Raw genomic sequence first — 25,165 nt, 5'->3', positions numbered from 1 at the left:
CTCAGAACAGACAACCTTGCATTGTCTTATTACTATCCATGTTGCTGTGATAGAATACCCCAACAAAGGCAATGCAAAAGAGAAAGGGCTTGCTTTAGTTCTAAGTTTGAGGCTATAACCTATTATGATGTGGGAGTCATAGCACTAAGAGCTTGAAGCACCCCACCAGCTTGTATCTACAGTTAAGCAGAGAGAAATGAACACCAGTGAACAGTGAGCTTTCTCTTCTTTATACAGTCTACGACCCATGCTCAGGAAATGTTGGGACCAACTTTGAGTTTGGATATTCATGTATCAATTAAACCAAACCAAGTACTCTATCACAAGGCTAGAGACTAACCTAATCTAGATAATTACTCAGTAGTAATTATCTCAGAGGCTTGCCTCCTCTGGGAGTCTAAATCTTGTCAACTGGGTAATCAATAGTAAGCATTGTAAACATCAAGTTCACCCAGCCACTGCTAGTTCACTAAGCTAGGTTTGATTTGGGGAGCTATGTGCCAGGAAACATGTTCATGTTGCAAACAAAAATCAAGTCATTTATCTATATCTTAGATTAGTAGATTGTTAACATTCTGTCATCTGGGGTATGTGTTTTGGAGAAGGCATAAGTTCACATCTGTGATCAGATCTTAGCTCAGAGAGCTTTGGACAAAATTGTTAGTTTATTTGGCTTTATCCATTGACATTCTTGGGACAGGGAATACCTTTTATACTAAATTATAAATTTACTTAGCATCTGTCCATTGTCATAAAACTCTAATATTTAAAAGAGTCAATAACAATTCTAATATTAATGAGTACCTCTTCTACTGTAATCTTCTATAGATAGTATTCTTTTCTCTTATTGACCTCAATTTAGGTGGCATTCTGAGTGCAGTATTTCTATAGTTTTGTCAACAGCCACACATACACCACCCAGGGAACTCCCTTCTGCCTTCAACTAACAAATATCCCATAGTGAAAACTCAACACCCATGGATGGTCCATTGCCCAAGTTGCTGTCATATTATTTTTGACAGTGTGAGTTCTATCTAAACAGAAATTAAGGATAAATTAACAGGAAAAAGAGAGCGAAAGTATTGAAAAGAGAAAAGAAGAATTGAGTGAGACAGTGAGTAAATTTCTATTTCAAAAATATCTTCTAAAGCTGTTTATGATAAAAAGAGGATTAGGGAGCTCAAACTCAGCTTTATTAAATTAAATCCCAGACCCCTGTTCTCAGACACATGCAGGCCTGAGAGCATCAATCCCAACATGACAAAATAGCCCCTGGGAAAAGGACTCTTCCTGGCAATGTGCCACTTGCCTCTTATAAACTGTTAACCATGGTAATGAACCAATCCAAGAGACATATTAATAATGACATGAAGAGACACGTTTATTGTTGATTGTAGAAATGGTGGCAGATTTATTGCTAGCTTGCCAGGAGGGAGGGTTTGGCCCAGCAATGGTGCAATTAAAAACAAATTGAACACAGGGACAAAGAATCAATAATCTAACAGGGCAACTTTTAGTTTGCAAAATACAAATATAAATTAATTGACCTGAACACAGTTGCTAACTGGCCATTAATGTCTGCTAGCTGGCCAATCAGAGCGCATAATCCACCCATTAAATTCATTGTAGCAGGCTGGGTTTGTAGATTTCTAGGTCTGCCTGCCAGGGTAGCCGCTGGGGGGCAGCTTGTTTGAGGGTGATTTCCAATGCCACTAAAGGAAAATCACTGAGTGACAAAGTTTGCCCAGAAGCTCTAAATTATGGGCTATTTTCAGAGGTTTCACTAAGAATTCATTTATCCAGCAGATACATTGTTGATGCCTTCAATGTAGTACATACAGTCTATCCTAGGAAGCAAATAGAATAAATCCAGGCATACTGTTCTTCCCAATGTGGCTTTCACTTATCTCCTATGTGTTTTCCAGCAATGTTATCCTTTGACACACTTGTTCTCTCTCAATAACAACTGATATTTTTTCCTCACTCTTGCATAAAGTGATAATTAGAATATAGTTTGGATATTTTGGTATTATTGTTATGGATGGTTAAAATCAAATGTAAATGTAAGAGAGAAAGAGAGAAAGAGAAAGAGGGAGAGAGAGAGAGAAGAAGAGAGAGAGAGATGCTTATGTGGTCATGCTAACTTAGACTGGAAATTCTAAGCAGTGCCATTTGCGAAAATCAAGAAGTTACTTCTTGCTCTTGTTTTCAAAGAAATTATAAGGAAGAAGGGAAAGAAAGTTAGATCAATCAATAACTGAAACTATTAAAAAGACACAGGTATCATAAGTCAGTGCAGGCAAGTTTTTAGCAACTGGAGTTTCAAAGGCAGCCTATGGCTTTGGGAATTAGGAGCTCTATAATAGTGCTGTGTAGTGTGAGAGGCACTTGTCCTACTTGGCTATCTCAAATCAATTCAATTAAAACAAGTATGTCTTAGAAGTGAGAGCCTCAGTTGTACTAGCTGTATTTGGGCTTCTTATTGGCCATGTGTGGCTGACATCTCTTGTGTTTAAGAACACAAATGTAGGCATTTTCTTCAGAACAGGGGTCTAGTGAGAAGTGTAGCTTTCTCTAGAATTTGAATATCCGAGAGAAACAGAACAAGACTCAAAGGAATGGACAGAGTGTTGGTTGCTAGAGAAGATGGGCTATAGGGACAAATATGAATACCATGGTATGTAGGAAGCCAAAGTAGAAAAAAAGAAACTCATATGGAAACAGCATAATGGCCCCTGGGTCCTCAGCATGTACAATGGTGATCTAAAAGCTTTTGATAATTTCATTATTAAAAGGAAATCATTAGCAATTCATACATTTCAAGATAACTAGTAGGGAGAACACTGTTTCTTTCCAGGACAAAGAAATGATAAATGTCTGAGGTGATGGATCGTCCAATTACCCTGTGCTGATCACCACACACTGTTTACATCACACTGAAATGTCACAGTGTGCACCATAAAAATGCCTAGTTACTATATGTCAATTAAAGACAACAAAATATATTTTAAAAATCTGAGCACGTGCATCATCGTCAAATAACATAAAATGAGAAAGACATCAGACATCAGGTGTCATGATGAAATAAGCCAGTAGAGAGCGAGAATGAGATTCTTCATTAAAGTCCTTCTTGAAAGGACGGAAAAGAAGAGAAAGAAAAGATAGGATTGGGAAGAATTAAAGCTTAAGCCAAACATTTGCATGAAGATATCATTGTCTTCAAATAGGGTTGTGAATCTAGAGGAAAGAGGCTTTGGAGTGAGGATTCGAGTTCAGTGTGGAACAGGTAAAGATATGCAGGCTAATGGAATGAAAGAGTGGAGTTACAGAAGATGCTATAAACAGGGAATGGAGATATGGAGCCAGTATGAGCCTTTCAGAGGGAAGTTATAAGCACTGAGATGGGAAAAATGAAAGGGGCAAGGAAATCTTAAGAAAGACAGATCTTGTCTGTAGGAAGCTTGGCTGAGGAGTTGCAAAGATGGAGAAATTTCAAGGAGAGTACATTCTGTGGCCACAACAAGGCAGAAAAGGCAAACATGCTGTGAGAAGACCTCAAAGCAGAGGAATGTCTTTCAAATGTGTGGGGGATGAACTATCAATATAGCTTGGACTAAACTAAAATCTCAGCCTTGGACGTAGGAGGTAGTGGCCCAAGACAACTTCCATGGCCTTTCTAATCCTCTTTTGCCATTCAAAAATTAAAGAAAGTATTAAATTATGATTTTTTTGAGGTTAACTGGAAGATAGAATTGGATCAAAGGAGTGCTATACCACTCAATGCACATGGGTCAAGGTTATTATTATTAAGATAGGCTCTTATAATAGTTACTTTATAATAATATTTCTTTACTTTTGTTTTTCTTCAATTTCTCCACAAATAGAAGGGAACTTCTAGAGCAGTAGCCAATGGTTTTAGGTATTTTTTTTTGAAAATCCAAAATAGGATCAAGCACAATGAGTAGTTATTATTATTGTTCTTGAACTTGACACAAGTTAACTAGATCCTCAAAGCCATGTTGAGGAATTCAAGTAAGAGAATCCAAGTATGGAGCCACTTGCTCTCTTGTAGAGTATGTTAATACTCTGCATTAAATTTCCTCTGATCACAAACTATGAGTAATACACATGGAGGGCAAGGTTTGAATGTTACGATGTTAGGGTAATGGGATATGATAAACTGAAAGAGAGTAAAACACTTGATGGCATTACTAATTCACCCTTCAAATAAGTACAGTTGCTCTTCTGCTCACAGTACCAGGATGTGTGAGAAAAGACCTTCATTTTTATTGGAGTTGTTGGCTGACTGGCTTCTGAGGGCATAAACTGAGACCATCATGCAAATTGAGGAGAACGAAATAGACATTTCATTTTCCCCTCAATCTCCACACCAGCAATCATTCTACAAGTGGGCTTTATATGAGTCTCAGTTTATTTAATTCTACTGCAAACAAGGCAGATGACAGACCCAGGCCCTGCCTCTTCTTTTCCTGGCTTCTGCTTCTGTACATATCTCCAGACCAGATGCCAAGACTGGCAGCACCTTCCTGGATCCTGTCAGAATTGTGCTTTGATCCAGAATAAGCCAACATGCTTCCCAAGCCTGGACTGCAATGGAAGATAGGGGGATGTCCTTTTGGCAGACACATCAACCACCTTTGGTGCTGGCAAGGAATTCACCCTGTGTCAAATTCTGTTTGAGTCTCATTTACCTTGGAATATATCAACTCTTTGTATTCCTACATTGAACCAAGGACAAGTGCTGCAAAAGGATCAAGTGGTTACCACTTTGCTTCTACCTGGAAGCTGACCTCCATGTGCACTAGAGGGGGGCATGGAGTTTTAGAAATCACAGGAGAAATAGACTCAAACCTTGTCAACACAGTGTGAGAGTTTTGAATGTGCATGTGTGTAAATGCAAAGATGTTAAGGTCTTAGTTCTAAAGAAGCGGAACAAAGCTTCATGTTTTTTCTCACAATAATGTGAGAAATGTTCTGGTTAAGAAAGAAACTATCTTTGCTATCCATGTGCTTTTGGACTGTGTCATTACAAAGTATATATCATATTATGAAAGACATCTTAAGTTGGGAGAGTAGGAACAAGGTGAACATCCATTCAGTTCTGGCTCTAGAGGTATCAAATTCAGATAGCAGCTAACTAGCACCATCTAATATCAGAGAAGGAAGGCTGCCCAGAGTACAAATGTGAACTTCATTCTGAAATTTCAGGTCCCAAGAGACTGCTAAGATCAGGCATGGAAGCAGCATGTGTACATAGGGTCTAAGTATCTATCTGTTTGTCTTTCTGGTCTTTTTTTCCACCAATCTAATTCTTCACTTTATTTTTTTTTATTTGAATTCTTACTGTTGACTTGACTGGATTGTAAAACCATCTAAGGCACCTTCCTCAGGTGTGTCTATGAGTATGCTGACAGATATATTGAACTGAGGAGGGAAGACTAGGCCTCAATGTGGCTGCGTGCCAAGAACTGGATAAAAGTGGGAAGGGACAGGGAAGTCCGGAGTGCTCGGCATTCCTCTCTTTCTTTCCTTGACTGCAGAGGCAATGTGACTAGTCAACCCATCACTGTATCCACATGCCTTCTCTGCCATGATGCACTCAACTTTATTGGGCCATAAACCAAAAGAAACCCCTCTTAATTTGATTCTGTTGAGTATTTTGCCATAGCCAAGAAAAAGAATTACTATTCCTGTGAAGGGAGATTCCCAAGATACTTTCCTTTTTCATATGCAGACAGTCTCTTGACAACAAATGACACCATCACTGATTCCTTCTGTGGCTTCAGTTGTCATTGAAGTCACTCTAATTCTTCCCCCCCCCCCGAGACTCCCAATTCTTTAATAAAGACTATACAGGGCCAGTGAGATGACTTAGTGTTTTGTTTTTTATTATTTTTGTTTTATTTTGTTTTTTTCTTTATTCCTTTTTTATTAGATATTTTCTTTATTTACATTTCAAATGTTATTCCCTTTCCTGTTTTCCCCTCTGAAAACCCCTTATCCTATCTCCCCTCCCCCTGCTCACCAACCCACCCACTCCTGCTTCCCTGTCCTGGCATTCCCCTACACTGGGGCATTGAGCCTTCTCAGGACCAAGAGCCTCTCCTCCAATTGATGTCCAACAAGGCCATCCTCAGCTACATATGCAGCTAGAACCATGGGTCCCTCCATGTGTACTCTTTGATTGATGGTTTAGTTCCTGGGAGCTCTAGGGGTATTGGTTGGTTCATACTGTTGTTCCTCCTATGGGGCTGCAAACTCGTTCAGCTCCTTCGGTTCTTTCTCTAGCTCCTTCACTGGGGACATTGTGCTCAGTCAAATGGTTGGCTGAGAGCATCCTCCTCTGTATTTGTCAGGCATTGGCAGAGCCTCTCAGGAGACAGCTATATCAGGCTCCTGTAAGCAAGCACTTGTTGGCATCCACAATAGTGTCTGGGTTTGGTGATTATATATGGGATGGATCCCCAGGTGGAGCAGTCTCTGGATGGTCTTTCCTTCGGTCTCTGCTTCACATGTTGTGTCTGTATCTCCTCCAATGGGAGACTTAGTGGTTTAGCACACATGCAAGGAAGACTGATGACTGAGTTTCATCCACAGGAACCAAATTGTAAAAGCATAGGATTGAATCCTGAAGGTAGTCCTTTGATATCATATGTGTACCATAGCACATGTGTGCCTACACATACACACACACACACACAGACACACACATACATACACACACTCATATATGCACAGTAAATGTGAGAAAAGATAATAGAGGTGATATATAGATAATAGACAATATATGATAGATGATAAATAGATAATTGATAGATGATGATAGATAAATAGATGATAGAGGATGGATAAATAGATAATAGATGATAGATAGGTGATAGATAGATAGATAGATGATACAAAGGCATTCATACATATACATCTACCTACCTACATACATATATACATACAAATAAAACAATTTTATGTGATTTTTTTTCTGAGAAGAACCAGGAAAGAGATTTTTTTTAAAACCTTTCCAATGGAAAAGGTGGTCAGTACTCAGAGTCCCCACTAATGTTGCTATCAAGGGATCTCTAAATTCTGAGTCTAAATAAACCATAAACTAGTAACAGTTTGTGAGCAAACTTTCTGATTGCCCCATTAGTGGGTAAAATTAGGAGAGACAGGCAATTCCAGGTAGGACAAAAAAAACCCTTCCTTTGAGAAATTTTACTAAAGAATCCTAAGATAGAATTATCAGAAAGGATCAGTTGAGCCCAGCCCATCCTCACCTCCATATCAAAACCAGGGAAATGAAGCCCAGAGAAGGTCTTACATCATTTTGTGTGATCCTTTATCTTGTATGATTCATGGATACAGATACATAGATGCTGCTTATAGTTCCTGGCTCAGAACTTTGTGTCAAAATGGGATATATGAGCACATGGAGAGAAGAAGGGGGAGGAAAAAGGGGAAGTGTGAAAGTAAGGAAGAGAGAGATACATGTACAAGTGTGCACAGATTTTATTAACTACTTTTGTTTGTTTCTTAGTATTTGTGTATCTGTGTATACTTGTGTATGGGGTAGGCCATGGTGCATTAGTGTAGACCACGAAGGACAATTTGTGAGAAATCAATTCTCTCTCTTCAACATGTAGGGTCATCATGTCTGGCAGCAGGCGCTTTTACCCACTAAGCCATCTCCCCAGCCCCTACAGAGAGGATTAAAGTGCGCATGCTGCACAGAGAAAATCAGTTTTACTCCATGCTGTTCATCCCAGGCTAAGAAACCTGGAAGGCAATGTCCTAAAGACTCAGGAGCCAAACTTAGGCCGGGGAGTATGTTTTCTCATGCCCAGGCTTGTTCTTTTCCACTTTTCCACCTTGCTTCTTGTGAAGAACAAGTGTGATTATAATTTAAAATAGAGGCTGAATAAATTAAATGTATTTCAGGTTGACTGCTTGCTTTTCTTTAAGCTCATAATTATACACGTTAATTCAAATGGTTTTGTAATATTTGGGAGGAGAGGGGAAATCGCAGGGAAAAGGTTTGGTACAAAGAAGAGTTGGAAGTGGTTTAGTCTCTGAAAAATCTTGTGCACCACGTGGCTCTGTCTGCATTTCCCTGCTGTAAACCCTCCTCCCAGGTGCCTGTAGCTCCCAACCCAGAAATTTCTCTTCAGCATCTGCCTTTCTTTTTAGCACCTTTAGAACTTGTTTTCTTCATAAAGGGCAGCATTTTCCTGCCTGTTCACTTAACTCCGCATTAGCAGTGTGGCAGGGGGACAGGATTCTGGGGGATACATAGCAAAAAATACCTTCATTAAGAGGTGCTTGGCCACTTCCCAGCCAGCCTAATTCATTCAAATCACTCCTGACTCCCTGAATCTCAATTTCTTGCTTTATAGAGTGGTGACTTTCTGCTCTGTCTTCCAGGGATTTTGTAAAGAATAATCAAAAGAGATAATGCATGCAAAGTGCCTTGTTGACTATTTGTATTTTGATAGCTTTCTCTCCAGTGCCAAAAGCTTAACCCAAATGAATAAATGCAGTGAAGGGAATTTAAAACACTTACTAGCTCTATCATCTAGCGCAGTTTCAATCTAAGCCTTGGTTTCTTTATTTGTAAGATATGAAGATGATTCATAGTTTGTCAAGTAGATGCAAAGATCAATTGAGACATGGTTAGTGCATAATGTAGCCAATGCCAGAGCTAGCAGGGGCCCAATAGGAGTGGGGTGAACAGAAAACTAAATTTCCTTTCAGGTAACAGTTAGTCTCTCAAGAACAGAATCCATGTTAAAGCACCCAAAGCCATTTTATATATAGAAATTACAGAAGCCTTTTGTGAAGTCCTCTATCTATGAATTTTATATTTAATATTTCATATTTCTCTATCTCTGCTTCATGTATGTGTGTCTGTGTGTATGTGTAGGGGGTGGGGGATTGGGGGCATGTGCATGCACATATATTTATATATGAATGTGTATGGAGGCCTCAATATCTTCCTCAATTTTCTATACTTTATCTTTTGAAACAGAAAATCTCACTGAATCTGGAGTATGCTGACTCAGCAAGGACTGGCCATTAAGCTCCAGGGATCCTCCTTCTCCTCTCTAGTGCTAGAATTATATACATGCATTTTTATGTCACTGCTGGGATCCGAACTCATATTCTCATGTTTGCATAGGATGTTGCATAGCATATTGAGTCTATTTCATACTAAGACTAATCATTCCTAAGCCTCTGAATAAATCTAGGGTTTACAAAAAACATTCAGTCCATAAAGAGAACTACCTTACAGGACACAGATTTTTAAGCCAGCCCAGAGAATAGACTGAGAATACCAACATTCCTCAAGCAAAGATAGACACAATTTCCCGTCTGCATCCATTTCTAACAAATAGCAACACCCCAGACCACCAGTTCTCATAGATCTGGTAAGGTTTCAGAACATGTAGAGTTAATGAAGATTAGGATGGCAATTAGATCTTGGATTCCCAAAGGAGAAGGGGTTTTCAGTACTTACATAGGATAAAATGGTAACATTTAAAATGTGTACCCCTGGAGGGATGAGCGACTAGAAAATTAATTATCTTCTTTCTGCCTCTCTCCCAGCTTCTTTGTACCATTTATGGGAGCTTTGGAGTCCCTCCCTCACAGCTCATTTTCTTTTTGGGGCTTTGTCCTTAATTCCTAATGGTACAATTCAATATTGGCAGCCAGAGGGTAGCAAAACAAAATAATACACAAGAAAAAAATCAGAGACATTTTTTTATGACCCTAGAGCAGAGAAGTAAGCAAGCATGATTGGCAGGAGAGAGGCACTGGAATAAGCTGAGATGCTGATCTTGCAGTCATACTATTACTATAACAGCAAAGGCCCATGGAGGGAAAACCTCAGAACCATTGAAAAGAATCTCTGGGTAGACTCCCAACATTCCAGTTGGGCTGTGTCAATCACTTGCCCAAGGGCCACTCCCAAGGGCAGGCTTACCTGTCTGCCTTACTAAAAGGATAAGAAGAATAATTAGCCCTTTAATAAGGTACTATATTTTTCTTCCTTAGAATCCCACTTCTAGTACAGTAACTTACAGCCCACAGCCATGTGACTTCATGAGTAGATTGACTTTTCTTTTCTTTTCTTTTTTTTCTATCTCTTTTCTAGACATTCTTTTCTTAACAATGTGATCCAATATTTTAGGATCCTTTGTTGTTTCCCTAAAGCCTTGAAACCCTCCATTTAGTTGCTAGTCTACCATGTGTCTGACCTCCATGTCAGTTTCAATAGCATGGCTTTTCTATTCTCTCCTCAGGATGGCTGCTGAGGTGTGAAGCCCTCCTGCTCTAGGGGTTTATCTCCTTTAAATTTTAATGATAATTTTCATTAGCTTCCATTTGAGTCCATGCCTGATTTCTTTTTAAATGAGACTTATAAACCCAAGAGATGACCCCAAATTTCCCTGTATCAATGTGGTTGTGGTTCAAGACCAGTCTCTACTACTTGTCTCTTATGGACCATGGAAGGTTCCCACCATCCTGAGCTACATATAGTACAGTCAGTTAATTTTCAAATTGATATAACAGTCCATATTCTACAGCTTCCCAGAGTTTGTTGCAAGGGTCAAATGCAATCGGGATCGTGAACATCTTTGAACAGTACTAAATAAATGTGTGGAATCTGAGGCATCAGTGTTATGGTAGATCTCTTAGCATGGCATGTTATAGACTTCTCCCCTATTAAGAACTTTCTCTATGACTATCCACCCGAACCCATTGAACAATGGCTGGCTCACCTCTGTACCCCTGTCCTCTTGGAGAGGTTCCAGGTGTACAGTTGCTGGATCACCTCACAGATAAACATCCCTGAATGTCTGTAATGCCCCAGAAGGCTAATGGCTGGGGCTCCAGATAAATAAGTCATGATTCTTGTTCTCTAGGAGTGGTTAGCCTTAGCATCTCCACCTCTCTCAAGCTAGTAAACCCTGACATGACAGACTCTCAAACACTGGTATTAAGCTATAGCTACTCCTTCATGTTGTCACATCTATATGGTGCTGTTCTTTCAGTCACAGCATTTTACCTCTGCAGTTACTATCAAGGCCACGATCATTTTCTGAAATTCATAAATATACGTACTCTCATTTATCTCTTTCTCATTCAAAGCATTAATGATCAGTTCTCTCTATTGCCCTAAGACAATATCTTTTAGGCGCCTCTCTATTTCTAAAGGAAAACTTGGAGCTTCTCCTTGTCTCTCTATGTTCTATGTCCCACCCCTATGCCTAGACCCCCAACCCTGTCATCACTGCAGCTCATCCCTGACAGGATTGCCAAGTGAATTGCTCCCATGACTAAACTGACCCACATCCAAAATTTGCCGCAGCTCTAGGTTTCTTTCCCTTACTTATATGGTCTAAATGACATTATTACACAGGCTTATGTGGTGATATAAAATGAACTCCTCAGTGACCAAGAAGCACCTGAGGGAACAATGGTGAATTTTAATGAAGGGGGCTCATAAACAGGTAAACACATGGGGCAAGGAGGGCCCTTTACAATAGTCTACAAAGTGGCAAGAACCATGGCAGAGCAGGTCTTGTGTGTGAACATAGCAGAAGAACAAAACAAAGTTAGAAGCTACATGGGAGGTTCTCCCTTCCGCTAATGGCACCCAATTTATAGCAGTAATGAGATATTAATATTGTCAAATAGGAGATAAATAAAACCCTAAAAAAAAAAACCAGACAAGTTGCAGCTCGGAAATTTTTCAGTTTTTCTTATTGCAAAATCAATACCCATCAGCAGTTTGAAATTAAGGGCAAGATTAGACCTCAGTTTTATACATGCCTTATTGTATTCCAAAAGCTTTATACTCAGTCAGATAAATCTTCTTTAAGAGGATTAGGAAACTTTCATTATCTTTATCTAACCTGAACTAACACCAAGTCTGAAAAATTAATCTATAGACTGGACAAAAGCCGATAGCTGCTGGGAAAAGAGCAGACCTTGGCTTCTTTCTCACTGAGTAGGAAGAGCAACCGGGTGGCTGCATCTGCCCCCTGGAGATTCTGCAGTGCTCACCAGGACCAGGAGGAGTGCCCTTGCCAAGCTCATGTTTCTGGCCTCTTGATTAATAAAAAGTCCTATGTGTGGAATGTTCTGGTAGCAGAACACTTTTCTTCCTCCAACCACCTACTGGCTTGTCTTTGTATTCCAAAAGCTCCTATGAGGCCAGAGCTACAGAAGGTTGGATCTTGGGTGTGAAGAATGGGAGGAGCTGAATTCTAAGACAAGAGAAATTACTGCCCATGTGCCCCAACTCTCAGAATTTCCCTGAGAGATTACAATATCCCAGGTGACACTGTAAGTTTCCACACCACACACCAGGAATTACTCAAAGTGCACTGTAGAGACATCATCCTGAATCTACTCCATATGAACCCTGTGTAGCCTGTTTTAGCCATCACATGCTTATGTGTTTGTCTCATATTGTTGATGCCAATAGCTTTGCTCTGTCTGAGTCTGTTCCTGACTTTTTTTTTCCATTTAAGCACCACACATCATCTGGATGTAAAGACAACTATGCTTTGAAGTCCATGGAGGTGCCACCTTCAAGGCTGAGGATCATAGTTCTTGTGGGAGAATTAAGCCCACGTGGCAAACAGATGTTAGGACATTACAACCTATCTTTGAACACTAATTTCACCCAGTGCCTTCATTTTCCTTTAAGAAGAGAAATGGCTGTGCCTTTAGTTCCAGATAATAAGCAGTCTTGAATCTCCAAGCAGTGATCCTGACCCAATTCCTTACCCTCTGGCTGGAACACTTATGTTGAAAACAGCAGTACCTATAGATGCCCATTCCATGACAGATATCTTTGAATCTCTAAAATCATGTGGGGTAGAGATAAGAACCAATAGATTGGATAGAAGCCAGACTTTAGTGCTGTGTGTCTTTCATAATAGCTCTTAAGGAAGATAAGTTACAAAAGACATATCTCTGGCCCAATATATCCATTGAAAATTGTGTCTACAGACATGTATGTATACTAAACTGGTAATGGCTGTGCTGTCCAACAGAAAGAGTAGGCATGTGAAACGGAAGCTATTGAATCTGAAGAGATGCTAACTCTCATCTACTGTGGTCTATGAAACCAACTGAAATAAGTTATGAGGTATATATCTTATTTTTCAAAAATCATCCTGGCTCTAGAAGGATGGTGTATACATTTCATAATCTAAATGCATAAAAAAAATCTGTTGAGTTCAGGGAAGATGGAATCGGGTAAACTGACATTGATAATGACTAAATCAGAGCCCCTTTCTCAGAGCTGAGTAGACATAAGCTCTCGAATACTTTGAGAGCGGTCAACATAAGCTTCCCATATGTTCCAGAAAAGATGTATCATTAGGCAATGAAATTCTGTTTGAAAGTTGACTCTTACCATAATAGTTCAAAATAAGTTTATTTTGATTGCTTGCCTTGCCTCAACACAGTCTTCAGATAACAGCTGCAGACCTTTTTAACTCAACATATTGTTATCTGGCATTGGGCTAAACTGAGGCAGATTTTTAGAAGAATAGAGACAATGATGCTGAAGTACTCTCTCTGCTCCTTTTAACCATATGAGTTTCTTTCTTACCTGGAGATAGCATTCTGATAAGCTCTCTCTTGACTCTACTCTGGGACTGCTGCAGAAAGGATGTGTCATTAGGCAAGTATAGGAAGTATACTCAGCATGAATGCCAGAGAGGACCTAACTGGCTGGGACTCAGTGTCATTTCAAGAACACACATAGCCAGTTTCATATTAATATTAGCCCTTTTTTAATGAAACAAGGCTTAGAGAAATAAAGGCTCTGTGATTAATACTTCATTTATCTATGTCTATCTATCTATCTTCCACCAACTTCAAATTCTAAGTTTCTTAAGAAAGTTCAGCCATATATGAACAAAAGCTTCCTGGTGAGAACAAAGCGCTACAGAAAAAAAAAATTGAAAAAAAACTTCTAGAAGAAGATGTGAAATTCTCAACCTGTGGATTTAATAGAGGGAAGTAAGCTTTTGTGTTTTTATACATAAGCACAAAGAACAGGATTGCATTTCCAGTCCCTTTCCAAAAAGAGCATCAGTCACAGGTCCAGCTATAACTTACCTTGCACTATGAGATGGACCCGGGAGGTTTTGGGGTGATTGTCTGTCTGCACAGAGCAGGTGTATGGACCTTCATCATATACATCCACATTCTGGATCATGATACTGTATTGAGTAGGCGTGTTGACCAAGATGATCACTCGAGGGTCTATGGACCACTTGTCGTTCCCAGCATAGAGGATGGTGCTGCGGTTTAGCCAGGCTACCCTGGTGACCCGATCATCTATGGTACATCTGTGAGGGATGTGAGCAGAGAATGGAAAGGTAAGGAGGAATAGAGAAGAGGAGAAAGGAGGGGAGAGGGAAGAGAGAAGAGAGGGAAGGAAGAAGAGAGAGGAGGAAGAGAGGGAGAGAGATATTATACATGTGTTTTTATATGGCAAGGAGAAAATGAAACAGCAATAATACTTTAAAAACAGGCAATCAATTATTAATGCAACTTCCTGAACACAAGGCAGGAGAAGCTTGAATCATCCAGAAGAAGCCTTGATACAAAATCATTTCTCCTTGATTTAGGAGCATATTGTGTGAATATCTTGCCTGCACATTGCTTTTCCTCTTACTTTACCCTCAGGCTTATATGAAAATTAGTTTATATTTTTTTGAGCACATTTACCACATTGCAGTAGCAGAGGCCCAGAGGCACAGGGAACAGAAAGTAGATCAGTATTTCAAATAGGTCACAGATAATCCATGAGCAAATACTTAACTTAGAGTTAATCAAGACTTGAACTTATTCACCTCAGACCTACCAGGTGCTGATAATCTCCTTGTGCCCCTAAGCCTCAAAAAGCCTGCAAATGATGGATCATATTCACTTCAAAGAACCAGGACTTCCTCAAGAGCTCCCACCTACCTCTGAAGATTTCAGGGCAGTCAAGATTCTCAACAGCATCCCTCTTCCTCTTCCCCTTACCCCATGACTGCAGCCCATAATCACAGAGAGCTCCTCAACATGAGAGGCTGGGATTGGTTGTCACTGCTTATGTCCTGCAGTTTACCAACCCTCCAAGGGAAAGAGGCAGATGTGCCTGCAGCTGGGGAAGAACATGGGCAGCTATGCCCCAGGAGCTACAGAACGACCCAGAATGCAATGTGAGAAGGAATGTGCCCTGTGGGGCCAAAGCTGTGTATACCCACAACCCATTGCAGCACACTCACAGTAGACATGGTGGCAGAGCTGCTTTCCAGGCACTGGCAAGAGCCAGGCAAGTCTTTTAACTTTCAGGCAAGAGAAACAAGACTTCCCGGACAGTCTGACTAGCACTGGGTTGGGTACAGAGGTGATCCAAGAAGATTGAAGAGATAGATGAGCTCCTAAGAGCCCAGACTGGCAAAGAGAGCAACCTCTGCGAAGTTCAGGAGCCACAATAAATGCAAGTAACAAGGAACAGAAAGATTCTCACCTTTATTTGGTGCCCTTTTATAAACTTCAGTGTACCCACAAACTGATTTAATTAAACCCAGGCTTCAAAAAATTTATGTTTGTCTATAGAAAACCATTCATTCATTTGAAAATGAAACATGCCTAGAATGTATTAGATGGGGAAAGAGAGAGGGAAAGAGGGAGGGAGGGAGAGAGAGGAAAAGAGAGAGAGAGAGACCCTCTGTGTTAGTGGAATTTAAACACTTCAGTGACTGGTAATCATTATAATCTATCTTCAAAATTAATGAACAAGCTCTTCTCTAAAAGTCACAAGTGTATATTGTTCCTTTTTGAACTTGAGATTATCCTTCCTTTATATGCCCTCAGCAGGATGCATTTTATGCTTGAAAACATTTTATTGATAACCTATCATATTTATCTGTAACAAAAATATAGAGAGATTGAATTTCAAATTCCATTTATGTCCTTTGGCTATAAAACTCTAAGTAATAATATTTGCTTTTAAAATGAGTTACCACCACAAGTATAAAATTGACAAAACAATATAGATATGCTTCACTTTCTAAGTAATAATTAACCACAAAAAGTTAACTTGAATTGTAAATACAGAGCTTAATCTCATGGGTAAGCCTGCTTTTTCATACCACAAATTAAGAAATCATTTACTTCTATAATGAGATAACATTTAGGATAAATTCTTTTCTACTTTTGCTTTTAAAGCAACCTTGTTAACAGAAGCACAAAAATGGCAATAAAAATCTCCTATTACAATGCCACCAAATTCTTGGAATGCCTTCCAAGATAGAGCAAAAAAACTGCACAGTAATATAGTCTCAAAATTATTTTGATAATCTCACAACTGACAGTTCAATTAGTTCCTCTTTCAATTTCTTTTAAAGCAATGAATTGGAAAATACCTGACTTATAGTAGGGTTTCTAATTCAATGCTTTTAGTCATCTTCCTACTACCTGGACAAAGTGTACTGATAACATCATACCAGGGCTCATCCAGTGATTAGTAATGACATATTGTCCTTTCAGTAGAAACATCTGGTTTAACTCACTGTACTCAAAAATACTCTTTCCATATGCTAAATCATACTGCCTTCTATGAAAACCATCTCTTTAAGCTCTGGCTCAAGGGCAAGGGACTCATGGTGTTGCTATGAATTTGTTCCTGTTGGGAGAATGGGTCTTTTCTGCTTATTGTGGGACCCTTCCTCAAGGGTAAGGTGCTGTTGGTAAGTGCCATGTGATGGAGATAGTAGAGAAAATACTGTCTCCTGGATGATTGTGACAGAGGCATAGTCAGAAGAGAAATAGTCCATTCTTGGTACTCTCTCAAACAGAATAGATGTAGGGAATTAGACAGCTTAAAATCCATTTCCTCAAAAACTATTATTGTCTTCATATGGGACCAGTAAATTACCAGCACTGTAGCAGAGAAGTGTAATTTGATATTTATCAATCAAAACCCATGTTTTCAGGGAAGGATACAACCTAATTATCCTTAAAAGAGTCAGGTGACTCTTGGATACATAGATCCCAGTGAATAGTCATGGCTTGCTTTACTTGCTGGGTCTCATCAGTGGATATGAAACACAAAGAGAAAAGAGTATATGTAGAAAACTTGAGAAGGAGTTCTTACACACTACAACAACAAAGAAACTCAGTGGACTGGTAGGCTTGGCAAAGGATAGCAGCCTTCTGCATGATGGCTCTTGGCTCTTGGCTTCTGGCGTCCCCCTAGCACCATAGGACTCTCCTCTACTTGGTCCCCCTGAATAGTAAGGCAGAGAACTTAGGGAGGATTGTAACAGTATGCTTAAGTGATCTTCCAAACCTATGCACCTTCTCTGCTATTTGAGGCCATGAGCTGGATCCTCTTTAACAGGTAGCACAGAGGGGGCCATGTTTGATGTTAAATAAGAGAGAGCCACCAGTCAAGGTGAGGAAGGTTAATAACTTTTTGGTGTCTTGACAACTCCTAGACATGTAAAATATTTACAATCCAAGCCAACCCTACCTAGAAATCCTTGGTGGAACGGAACTCATTATAGCTCATTTGTAAATGGCCCTTAAAAGTAGAGCTGGCTGACTGTTCCTCCAGGAGTACTTATGAGAACTTCTCATATATTAAGATAACCATTCCACATAAGGACTTTTGAGAAACCATCTGCATTAGCCACAGTTCACAGATAAGGCAGTTGAGGCACAGTGATATTCCATGACTATTTTCAAAACATGAGAGGCCAGTCAAATCGACAAAGACCTGGGCGGCCAGTGATGGGCTTCCTGATTTGAAGCTTTGAGAATCTCAGCACTGAGGCTGGAAACATTTGGCTGGCTGTATCTAAACACAGTTTTGCAAATCTATAGCACTTACATTTTCATAAGTGATAAAATAATCTAAAAGGAAAGGAAAGCCATTTAGTGCCATATTTTATATTTCCTTAGCCACCTGTAGTATGAGGAGAGTAGGTAGAAATAAGAATCAGAGTGAGCCAAAGAAGTGCCTGGAAGAGACCTCAGGGAGCTGGAGGCAAATGCCACTCTTCAACTCTGCTCAGTATGAAGAGAGGGGTCTCAAGAATTGTATTTTGTTAGTATTCTTTGTTTTTGTTTCTTGTTTTGAGAGGTGAGGCTCCAAACTTACAGCTGAAAACAGGGGTTTCCAAAGTTGGTAAACGGGAAAATTTAGGTCAGTAAGACCTCTTTCCTTTAACTTCCAGCAAGATAGCTGGCAAGACCTAAGACTTTGCCTTTAGCAAGCTCCCCCACTCCTGCTCTGGGCACTCTCTCTGAAGAACCACTTGTTTCCTTAAAGAACTAGACCAGGCACTGTTCTGAGCATACAGAGTGCTTTTGCTAAAAGTACCAACTCTTCACTTGGACCACAAGATGACTAAATGTTAAGTGGAAAGCCGGTCACCTCTGTCTTTACTTTAGATCTGTCTCTTCTACTTTTGATCACCTGCTTATGTCTGCAGAGAAACATGCTCATTGCTCAAGTTGTGTCTGTGGAGGAACCATTGGTACCTACCCAGTTTCTTTCCCCTTCTAGCCTGAAGAAACAGAAAACAGAAGCTGGATATTGCCAGCTTGTTACAACTTCCTGGGCCAGATTTCCAAATGCTCTTGATCTCAGGTCATTGTCCTAAAAACTATAGTTACCTAAGGTTCCAGGAACAGCAAAGGCTCCCAGGACAGCCTACTTTTTGGATAAGAGCAATTCCAATTTCCAGGCTGAACATTAGAGAAGTGGCAATCATGTCCTGAGAACCAGGCTGACCCATCAATCAGTAAGGATTTCTTCAGAAGTCCTTGCAGAAGCAGACTGAGACAAGGAGCACTCACAGAGACCTCCTCAATGATGCATGATTCTTAATCCTCTGTCAACTCTCCTGTTTAAGCTTAAGTCCCTGGCCTGTACCTGAAGATACATTCAGATCACTGGACCTTCTTATCTGGTCCTTTTCCATGGTACTGGTGAAATCCTTCTTGTGCCTTTTAGCATCACACATGGACTTAGATGCTTACAGGGACAGGTAGGCAACACTAGTCTGTTGGGGCTACAGGCACCATATCTTTTATCTTGAAAGTATCATTTATAACACAGGCTAGAATTTTTTGTCAAAAGACTCCATTTCCTGAAATGCAAAATCTGCAAACTTTAACATTTTTATCTTCTTACTCTCATCTTTTATTTTATATTTTGCCTCTGAGAATGCAAACGTAAAAATGCCATCATTCAACTGGTACTTAAAGAGCATGTACTATATAAAAGACAGCTTTCTTCAGCTGAGAGTACAGTGAAAAGGCAAATTCCCTGCCTCATGAAGTGTATCTTAGTGCAAGACAAAGAAAACACAGAGATACAGACAGATCAGTTTTAGAGACTGAAGCATGGGGTAAAGGAAACCATGGGGAAGAAAGGTGAGGGCTGTGGGGGCTGGGCAGATCTGGGGCAGAGTGGGAAGAAAAGTGTTCAGCTGGAGCCTGGGTCAGGTGGAGACCTTAACCACGCTAGTCTGAGAGCAGCAAGATTCTTATCTGGAAAGCATGTCCACATTAAAAACAAGAGTTGCACATACGCACAGAAATCAGCAGGCTATCTGAGATATCTGTGGCCATGGAGAACAAGTCTTTTAAGCCAGACTCACAGGGCATTCCTCCTGTAGTAATAGCTTTGTAAATGTTGGAATCATTGATGACTGGAATTTGGGGAGAAAAGAGGCTTCACTAGAAAATGCCTTCACATTTCTACTGCTATTGCTGGAATCATACTTGATAATGTTGCTGTGAGTAGAGAGCTAGACGATACTGCTCGGGTTCTGATTTAGAACTGTTGGTCTAAATCTAAATTCTCTTGTAAGGCTATGTTAATGCTGAAGATCTTCGAATTATTTGTCAAATTTACACAGTTGAACTTTAGCATTTAAAGCACTGGTTCTCAACCACCTTACTATGGCAATCCTTTAATATAGTTCCTCGTGTTGTGGTAAACCCCAACCATAAAAGTATTTTGATATTTCATAGCTAATTTGGCTTCTGTTATGAATCGTAATGTAAATACCTGATAATCAGGAAACCTGATATGTGACCCCATGTGGGGTCATGATCTACAGGTTGAGAACCGCTGATTTAAAGCTTCTCCTGCTGGACTGTAAATAGAACATGGATGAGGACAACATTGGTGTTGTTTGTTCCATGTGACATCACTTCCTAAAGGCCATCTGGCATCCAACAGGTGATTAACACCTGTTTGTGATTTTAAAATGCCTGCAATGTTTCTCAATGTGGCATCGAAAGAACATTCACAGGGCAAATAGAATGTCTATGGAGATACATGTCCCTCAGTGAGGTTTGTACACTCTATACCCAAATGCAGACATACACACAGGGTCCCAGGGGGTATTTTTTTGTGTATTTTTCAATCTAATTTTTCATTTATATTATAATTGGGGAAATGTAACGCATCCATAGTCTGGAAGTAGCATGGTAACAATTAGATTTAAATATTCAAGTTGGTACTTGTTTCTATTATCACAGTGCTACAGGGAAGTCCTTCCATTCTCTCAGGCTAATAAGGAAAATACAGAGGTGACTTATGGGGTCAGTGATGCGTTCCTGCCAAGAAAAGCTGAATGAGACTGAGTCTGCTGTGTAATGAAGGTCCCCTAGGGTTGGGATGGGGAAGACTCAGCCATCACATTGCATTGGTTAAATTGAAGAATGGTGGCCTATGGCTGTCAGTGCTGTGGTCCAAGATGCAACTTGGGATCCAATTTTAATAAAATTTCATCTGTTTCATTAAATGAATATTGCAAATTCCAATTTTGGTTTTTATGTGTGTATAGAACTTATATTTTAAAAATTTAGAGTCATGTAATGGAATATGCTGAAGGCATTTATATCTAGTTTTATGATTCTATATAAACTTGTTTTAAAATAATGTTACCACTGGGAAACCATGAAAATCATTTTTCAATTTTTGGGCTCTTCCTTTAATGAAATCTTCTATAGAGTCCTCAATTTAAGAAAAGCTGGTAGAGGTGATGTGTTATATGGGCAGGTTCTGAATACACTTCTCTGGATTTATCTCATTAATGTGCATTCCAATATTACCTTGGTATTTGTTTGTTTGTCTTGATTTTACTTTTTTTGTTAATTGAGAGTTAAGCAAATGTCCATTAAGAAGACTCTTAATCTCTCAAACCTTACTACATTTCTTGATGCAATACATCAAAATATGTTAATACTGCTAGCTGAAGAGATAGGAAGAAGATCTTGCTTTAAAGAAGTCCTAGAGTAATGATAAATGACTTTTCAGAGCAAAAGAACAGGAGAGCCCAAATGAAATATCATTAAATCAACTCCCAATGCATTCTCAATTGCAAAAGCTCTTCTCTTGGGAGGCTTTAACTTCTCTGTTATTTCTTGAGTTACAAATAGAGCTAACTCTAAAGCATCAACAAGACCCTAAATTATGAAAAGGGAAAACCCTTTCTGTTGAAGACAGTCAGAAATTTAGCACTGGTAATGACTCTGCTGGAGCTGATATTTTGCTGAGATATTGGCTGAGAATATTCTGAGAGCCTCAGCAGAAGATTGGGGAGGAAATAAAAGCTTCTGAGAGAAGATTCAACCCCCAAACATCTGAAAGGTGCAAAAGGTTGAACTCAAAGACTAGCATGTGCATGCATCACCAGTGCATTTTATAATGTAAACTGGTGTCTCTCTACTACTACCTGGAGTTAAGGCATAACAATTAGTACAGAAGATGCATGCTTTACATTATACATGTAAGTATATATGTGCATATGGATATGTGTGTGTTAGTGTTTATGTATAGAAGAGAAGGTATGTACCCTGTGTGTGTTTGTGTATATGTGAGAATGTGTGTGTGTGTGTGTGTGTGTGTGTGTGTGTGTGTGTGTTCGCGTGCATGTGTATGTGCAGAGTGTGAGCCCTGAGGAAAAGAGAGGAGCCAGAATATAAGCAACGAAATGAACAGTGTCATATGAGTGCCAAATCTGTTGTGGGACAATAGTATGCTGTGGTTTCTGCTGTGACCAGTGATATGTGGTGTGCCCTCATGTCCTAACATGCACAATGACAGTGGAGATCTACCTGAAAACACAGAATACTTTCACATTCCATAGGAATGCCAATGTGCTGAGGATCAGCTACACTATGAGTAATCTGACTGTCTACCCTGGAGGTATAGTTGTGAGTATGACAAAGAATCCTGCATCCTTTTGTTCTACTCACTTGGCATATGTGCTGATGAAAATGGTCTCATGGAATGGGAGTAAGCCATAATATAGAAAAAAGAGATCTGCCATTAAAATAAAATGTTATGGTAAAGATGAAAAGTATTGGATCTAAAACACTTAAGAAAAGATGATCAATCTGCTGTCCCCTAAGCAAAGACAAATAGTAGAAACACAGGTGACCTTGTATTTCAATAGGAAACCATGGAGACAATTGATGGCTTCTATTTTCTCCCATAGTAGATGACAAAGTTGCCAGCTGAAAGCAAATGGGAGGATAGAAATAAGGGGAATAGTTCAAGAACAATTGAAATAACTATTATAGAAAATGAAACATAATTGCTAGAGAACTATCCTAGGTTTCAAAAGTTGGGTTAAGGTCCCTAGTGCAGTTGGTCAAGACTATACAACTCAACATCCTACTAGTTTTGAGCATGGTCTCCTGCAATGCTCAGCTAAAAGACCAGTGCAAAAGACTGTATTCAGCAACTGTTGTATCTGACAAGTGAGTAGATCAGAAGTAGAGTATTGAGAAAAATTAACATTTGTTGAATAAGAGGAGTGAAGATAGCTGTGGCTTAGAGAGAGAATAGGGTAGGGTAAATGCATGGGAAGTCTCAGAAGTCCTAGAGTAAACCAGCCAGAAGCAAAGCAACTACACATTACTAAAGTGGGAAGCTGTTAGCTAGCTGGTGATGGCTGTTTTCAGTGAAGGGAAATCCAGGTAGGCCATCTAGGTGGATCATGACAATGCTGAGGGGGATGGCAGATGTTGAGATTTCTTGATGAGCTTTGATGACACTTGTGCAAATGGAATATTTTGTAGCTAAGGAAGGGGCTTGACACCAGACATAAAAGGGCTAGGCTACCTGTCTAGGCCTCTGCAAAGGTATTTTGTTTAAATTCTGTGTTTGTTTGTATTCTGTTGCTATGATCAACATTTAACCAACATCATTACAAAAGGAACGGGTTTATTTCATCCCACATATCCATATCACAGTTCAACATTTAAGGAGGTAAATGCAAACTCAAGCAAGAACTGAAGCCATGGAGGAATCAAGCCATGGAAGGATGCTCACACTCAGACAGCTTCCTTATACAACCCAGGTTCCCATGCCCAGAGATGATGCTTCTAACAGATAATGCTGGGCTCTTGCCCCTCCCATACCAATCATCAATAAAGACAACCTCACAGCCATGACCACAAACTAATCTGCTCAAGGTAATTCTTCAGTTGAGGTTCTTCTTGCAGTTGACTCTAGGTTGTGTCAAGTTTACAATAAAATCTAACCAGGAAAGCTATGAGAATTTCTATTTCCCCATTTGAGAAGTGGGGCAGGATTTTTTACTTTATAGCATCATTCAATGTTACTATAGGGATTGGAAGAAATAATGCATGTAGCTGAGCTGATTGTACCTGGCAATAAATAGAACCTGTCAGAGAACTTCTCCCTCTTCAACCTCCATGGTCTAGGAACCAAAACTAGTTTAGTCAAGTGTGATAAATCCTCTTGTTCATTTCCCAGAACTTCCAAGGCCATTCCCTTTTATTTTTCATTCTAGAAGGAGTGAACTTCAGCTGTACAACTACTCTACACTGGTAATCCCACCCCTCAAGAGGTCGAAGCAGGATAACAAATGCAAGACCAACCTATATAATGATACCCAGACTCAAAACAAGACCAAAAAAGAATAACAATAGTTTTTCTTAATAGTTATTCTTAAATAGTGATGATTTGCCCATGTGGTGTCTAATTACCAGACAGATCTAGTCTTCTCATTAAATTAAAAATGAGCTTTATAGTTTTAGCATTAACTAGGTAACTGATACATGCTTTCCTAGCTTGCCTATGGATTCTTTTCCACTTCCAAAAGACCCTGTTTTGTCCAAAGTGTTCTTGGTTCATCCCATGTGGAGCTCTGGGGTAAGGTTTTATTTCCGTACCTAGTTTATTTTTTCAGTTGGAGGCAGTGAGACAACTCTAACTTTGTATTTTCATCAGGCCTCTTTCACACTGTATTGACAAGAGTGGTGATGGGCTGGTTTCTAGATTGATGACCTGTGGTTGGTAAAATGCTGTACTCCTAAAAATCTATAATTGGGAGATCAATCAATACACCTGCAAGAGAATTCATAAGGCCAACAGGCCCTGATCACTTCTGCAGAAATGTCCTAGGCTTATACTTGTTTGCATCAAAACAGGACCAACATTAACCTTGAAGAATTACTCTCAGGCCAGGTAGATTGAGACAGAAGGGAATCAGAGTCAAATTGTCCATGCAAATAGTTGTATCATGGAGGGATGGAGCAAGGAATGAGTCATAGAGAAAGTGGAACCTGGCCAGTAGCTTGAGAAAAACAATGTCCATTATAAAGGTATTATAAAGGTATTATAAAGAGACTGATGGGCCCAACACAACTGTGAAAATCATTTCAAGGGCCCTTCGTACTCCCAGAAGACACCACAAACTAGTGAAGCATATTTCTCCCCACAGACAGAGAAAGGGTTAGATCCTAGGACACATGGAGCATAAGCATAGATTTCCTTAAACACTCCACAGAAAGAACGCTGGGTTAGTGCTTGGTGTAGCATCATCTCTGAGAGCTGTCTGATGTTGGTACATCTTTGGCTCATCTTGTGACTGACTGAACTAGATGAGCTAAAGCATCAGGAAAACCATTGCAAAACCAATAAGCCCCCCGGGGAAAACACCAGGCCTTTTAAGTTAACAGTGGCCTCTTACCATCCCCAGCCCAACACTTTCTTCTGTAGGCTTCTGCTTCTGGAAGAAAGTGTGTGATTTCACATTGTGTGGCAGAGATATTAACCCCACAGCTGCCC

At 39.8% G+C, this 25,165-nt stretch overlaps 1 protein-coding gene across 4 annotated transcripts in view; it reads right to left on the bottom strand.

The window, feature by feature from the left end:
* The window catches only part of Opcml (opioid binding protein/cell adhesion molecule like), a 514,267-nt gene that overhangs the window by 231,645 nt on the left and 257,457 nt on the right, over positions 1-25,165 (bottom strand). For all 4 annotated transcript variants that reach the window (XM_031344917.1, XM_031344916.1, XM_031344913.1 and 1 more), the window contains exon 2: positions 14,161-14,393. In XM_031344917.1, the coding sequence (XP_031200777.1) occupies positions 14,161-14,393 (233 nt within the window). The remainder of the gene's footprint in view (positions 1-14,160; positions 14,394-25,165) is intronic.

Source organism: Mastomys coucha, unplaced genomic scaffold (assembly GCF_008632895.1).
Source record: "Mastomys coucha isolate ucsf_1 unplaced genomic scaffold, UCSF_Mcou_1 pScaffold23, whole genome shotgun sequence".
Classification (NCBI taxonomy): domain Eukaryota; kingdom Metazoa; phylum Chordata; class Mammalia; order Rodentia; family Muridae; genus Mastomys; species Mastomys coucha.
This window is presented reverse-complemented; position numbering and strand designations above follow the sequence as displayed.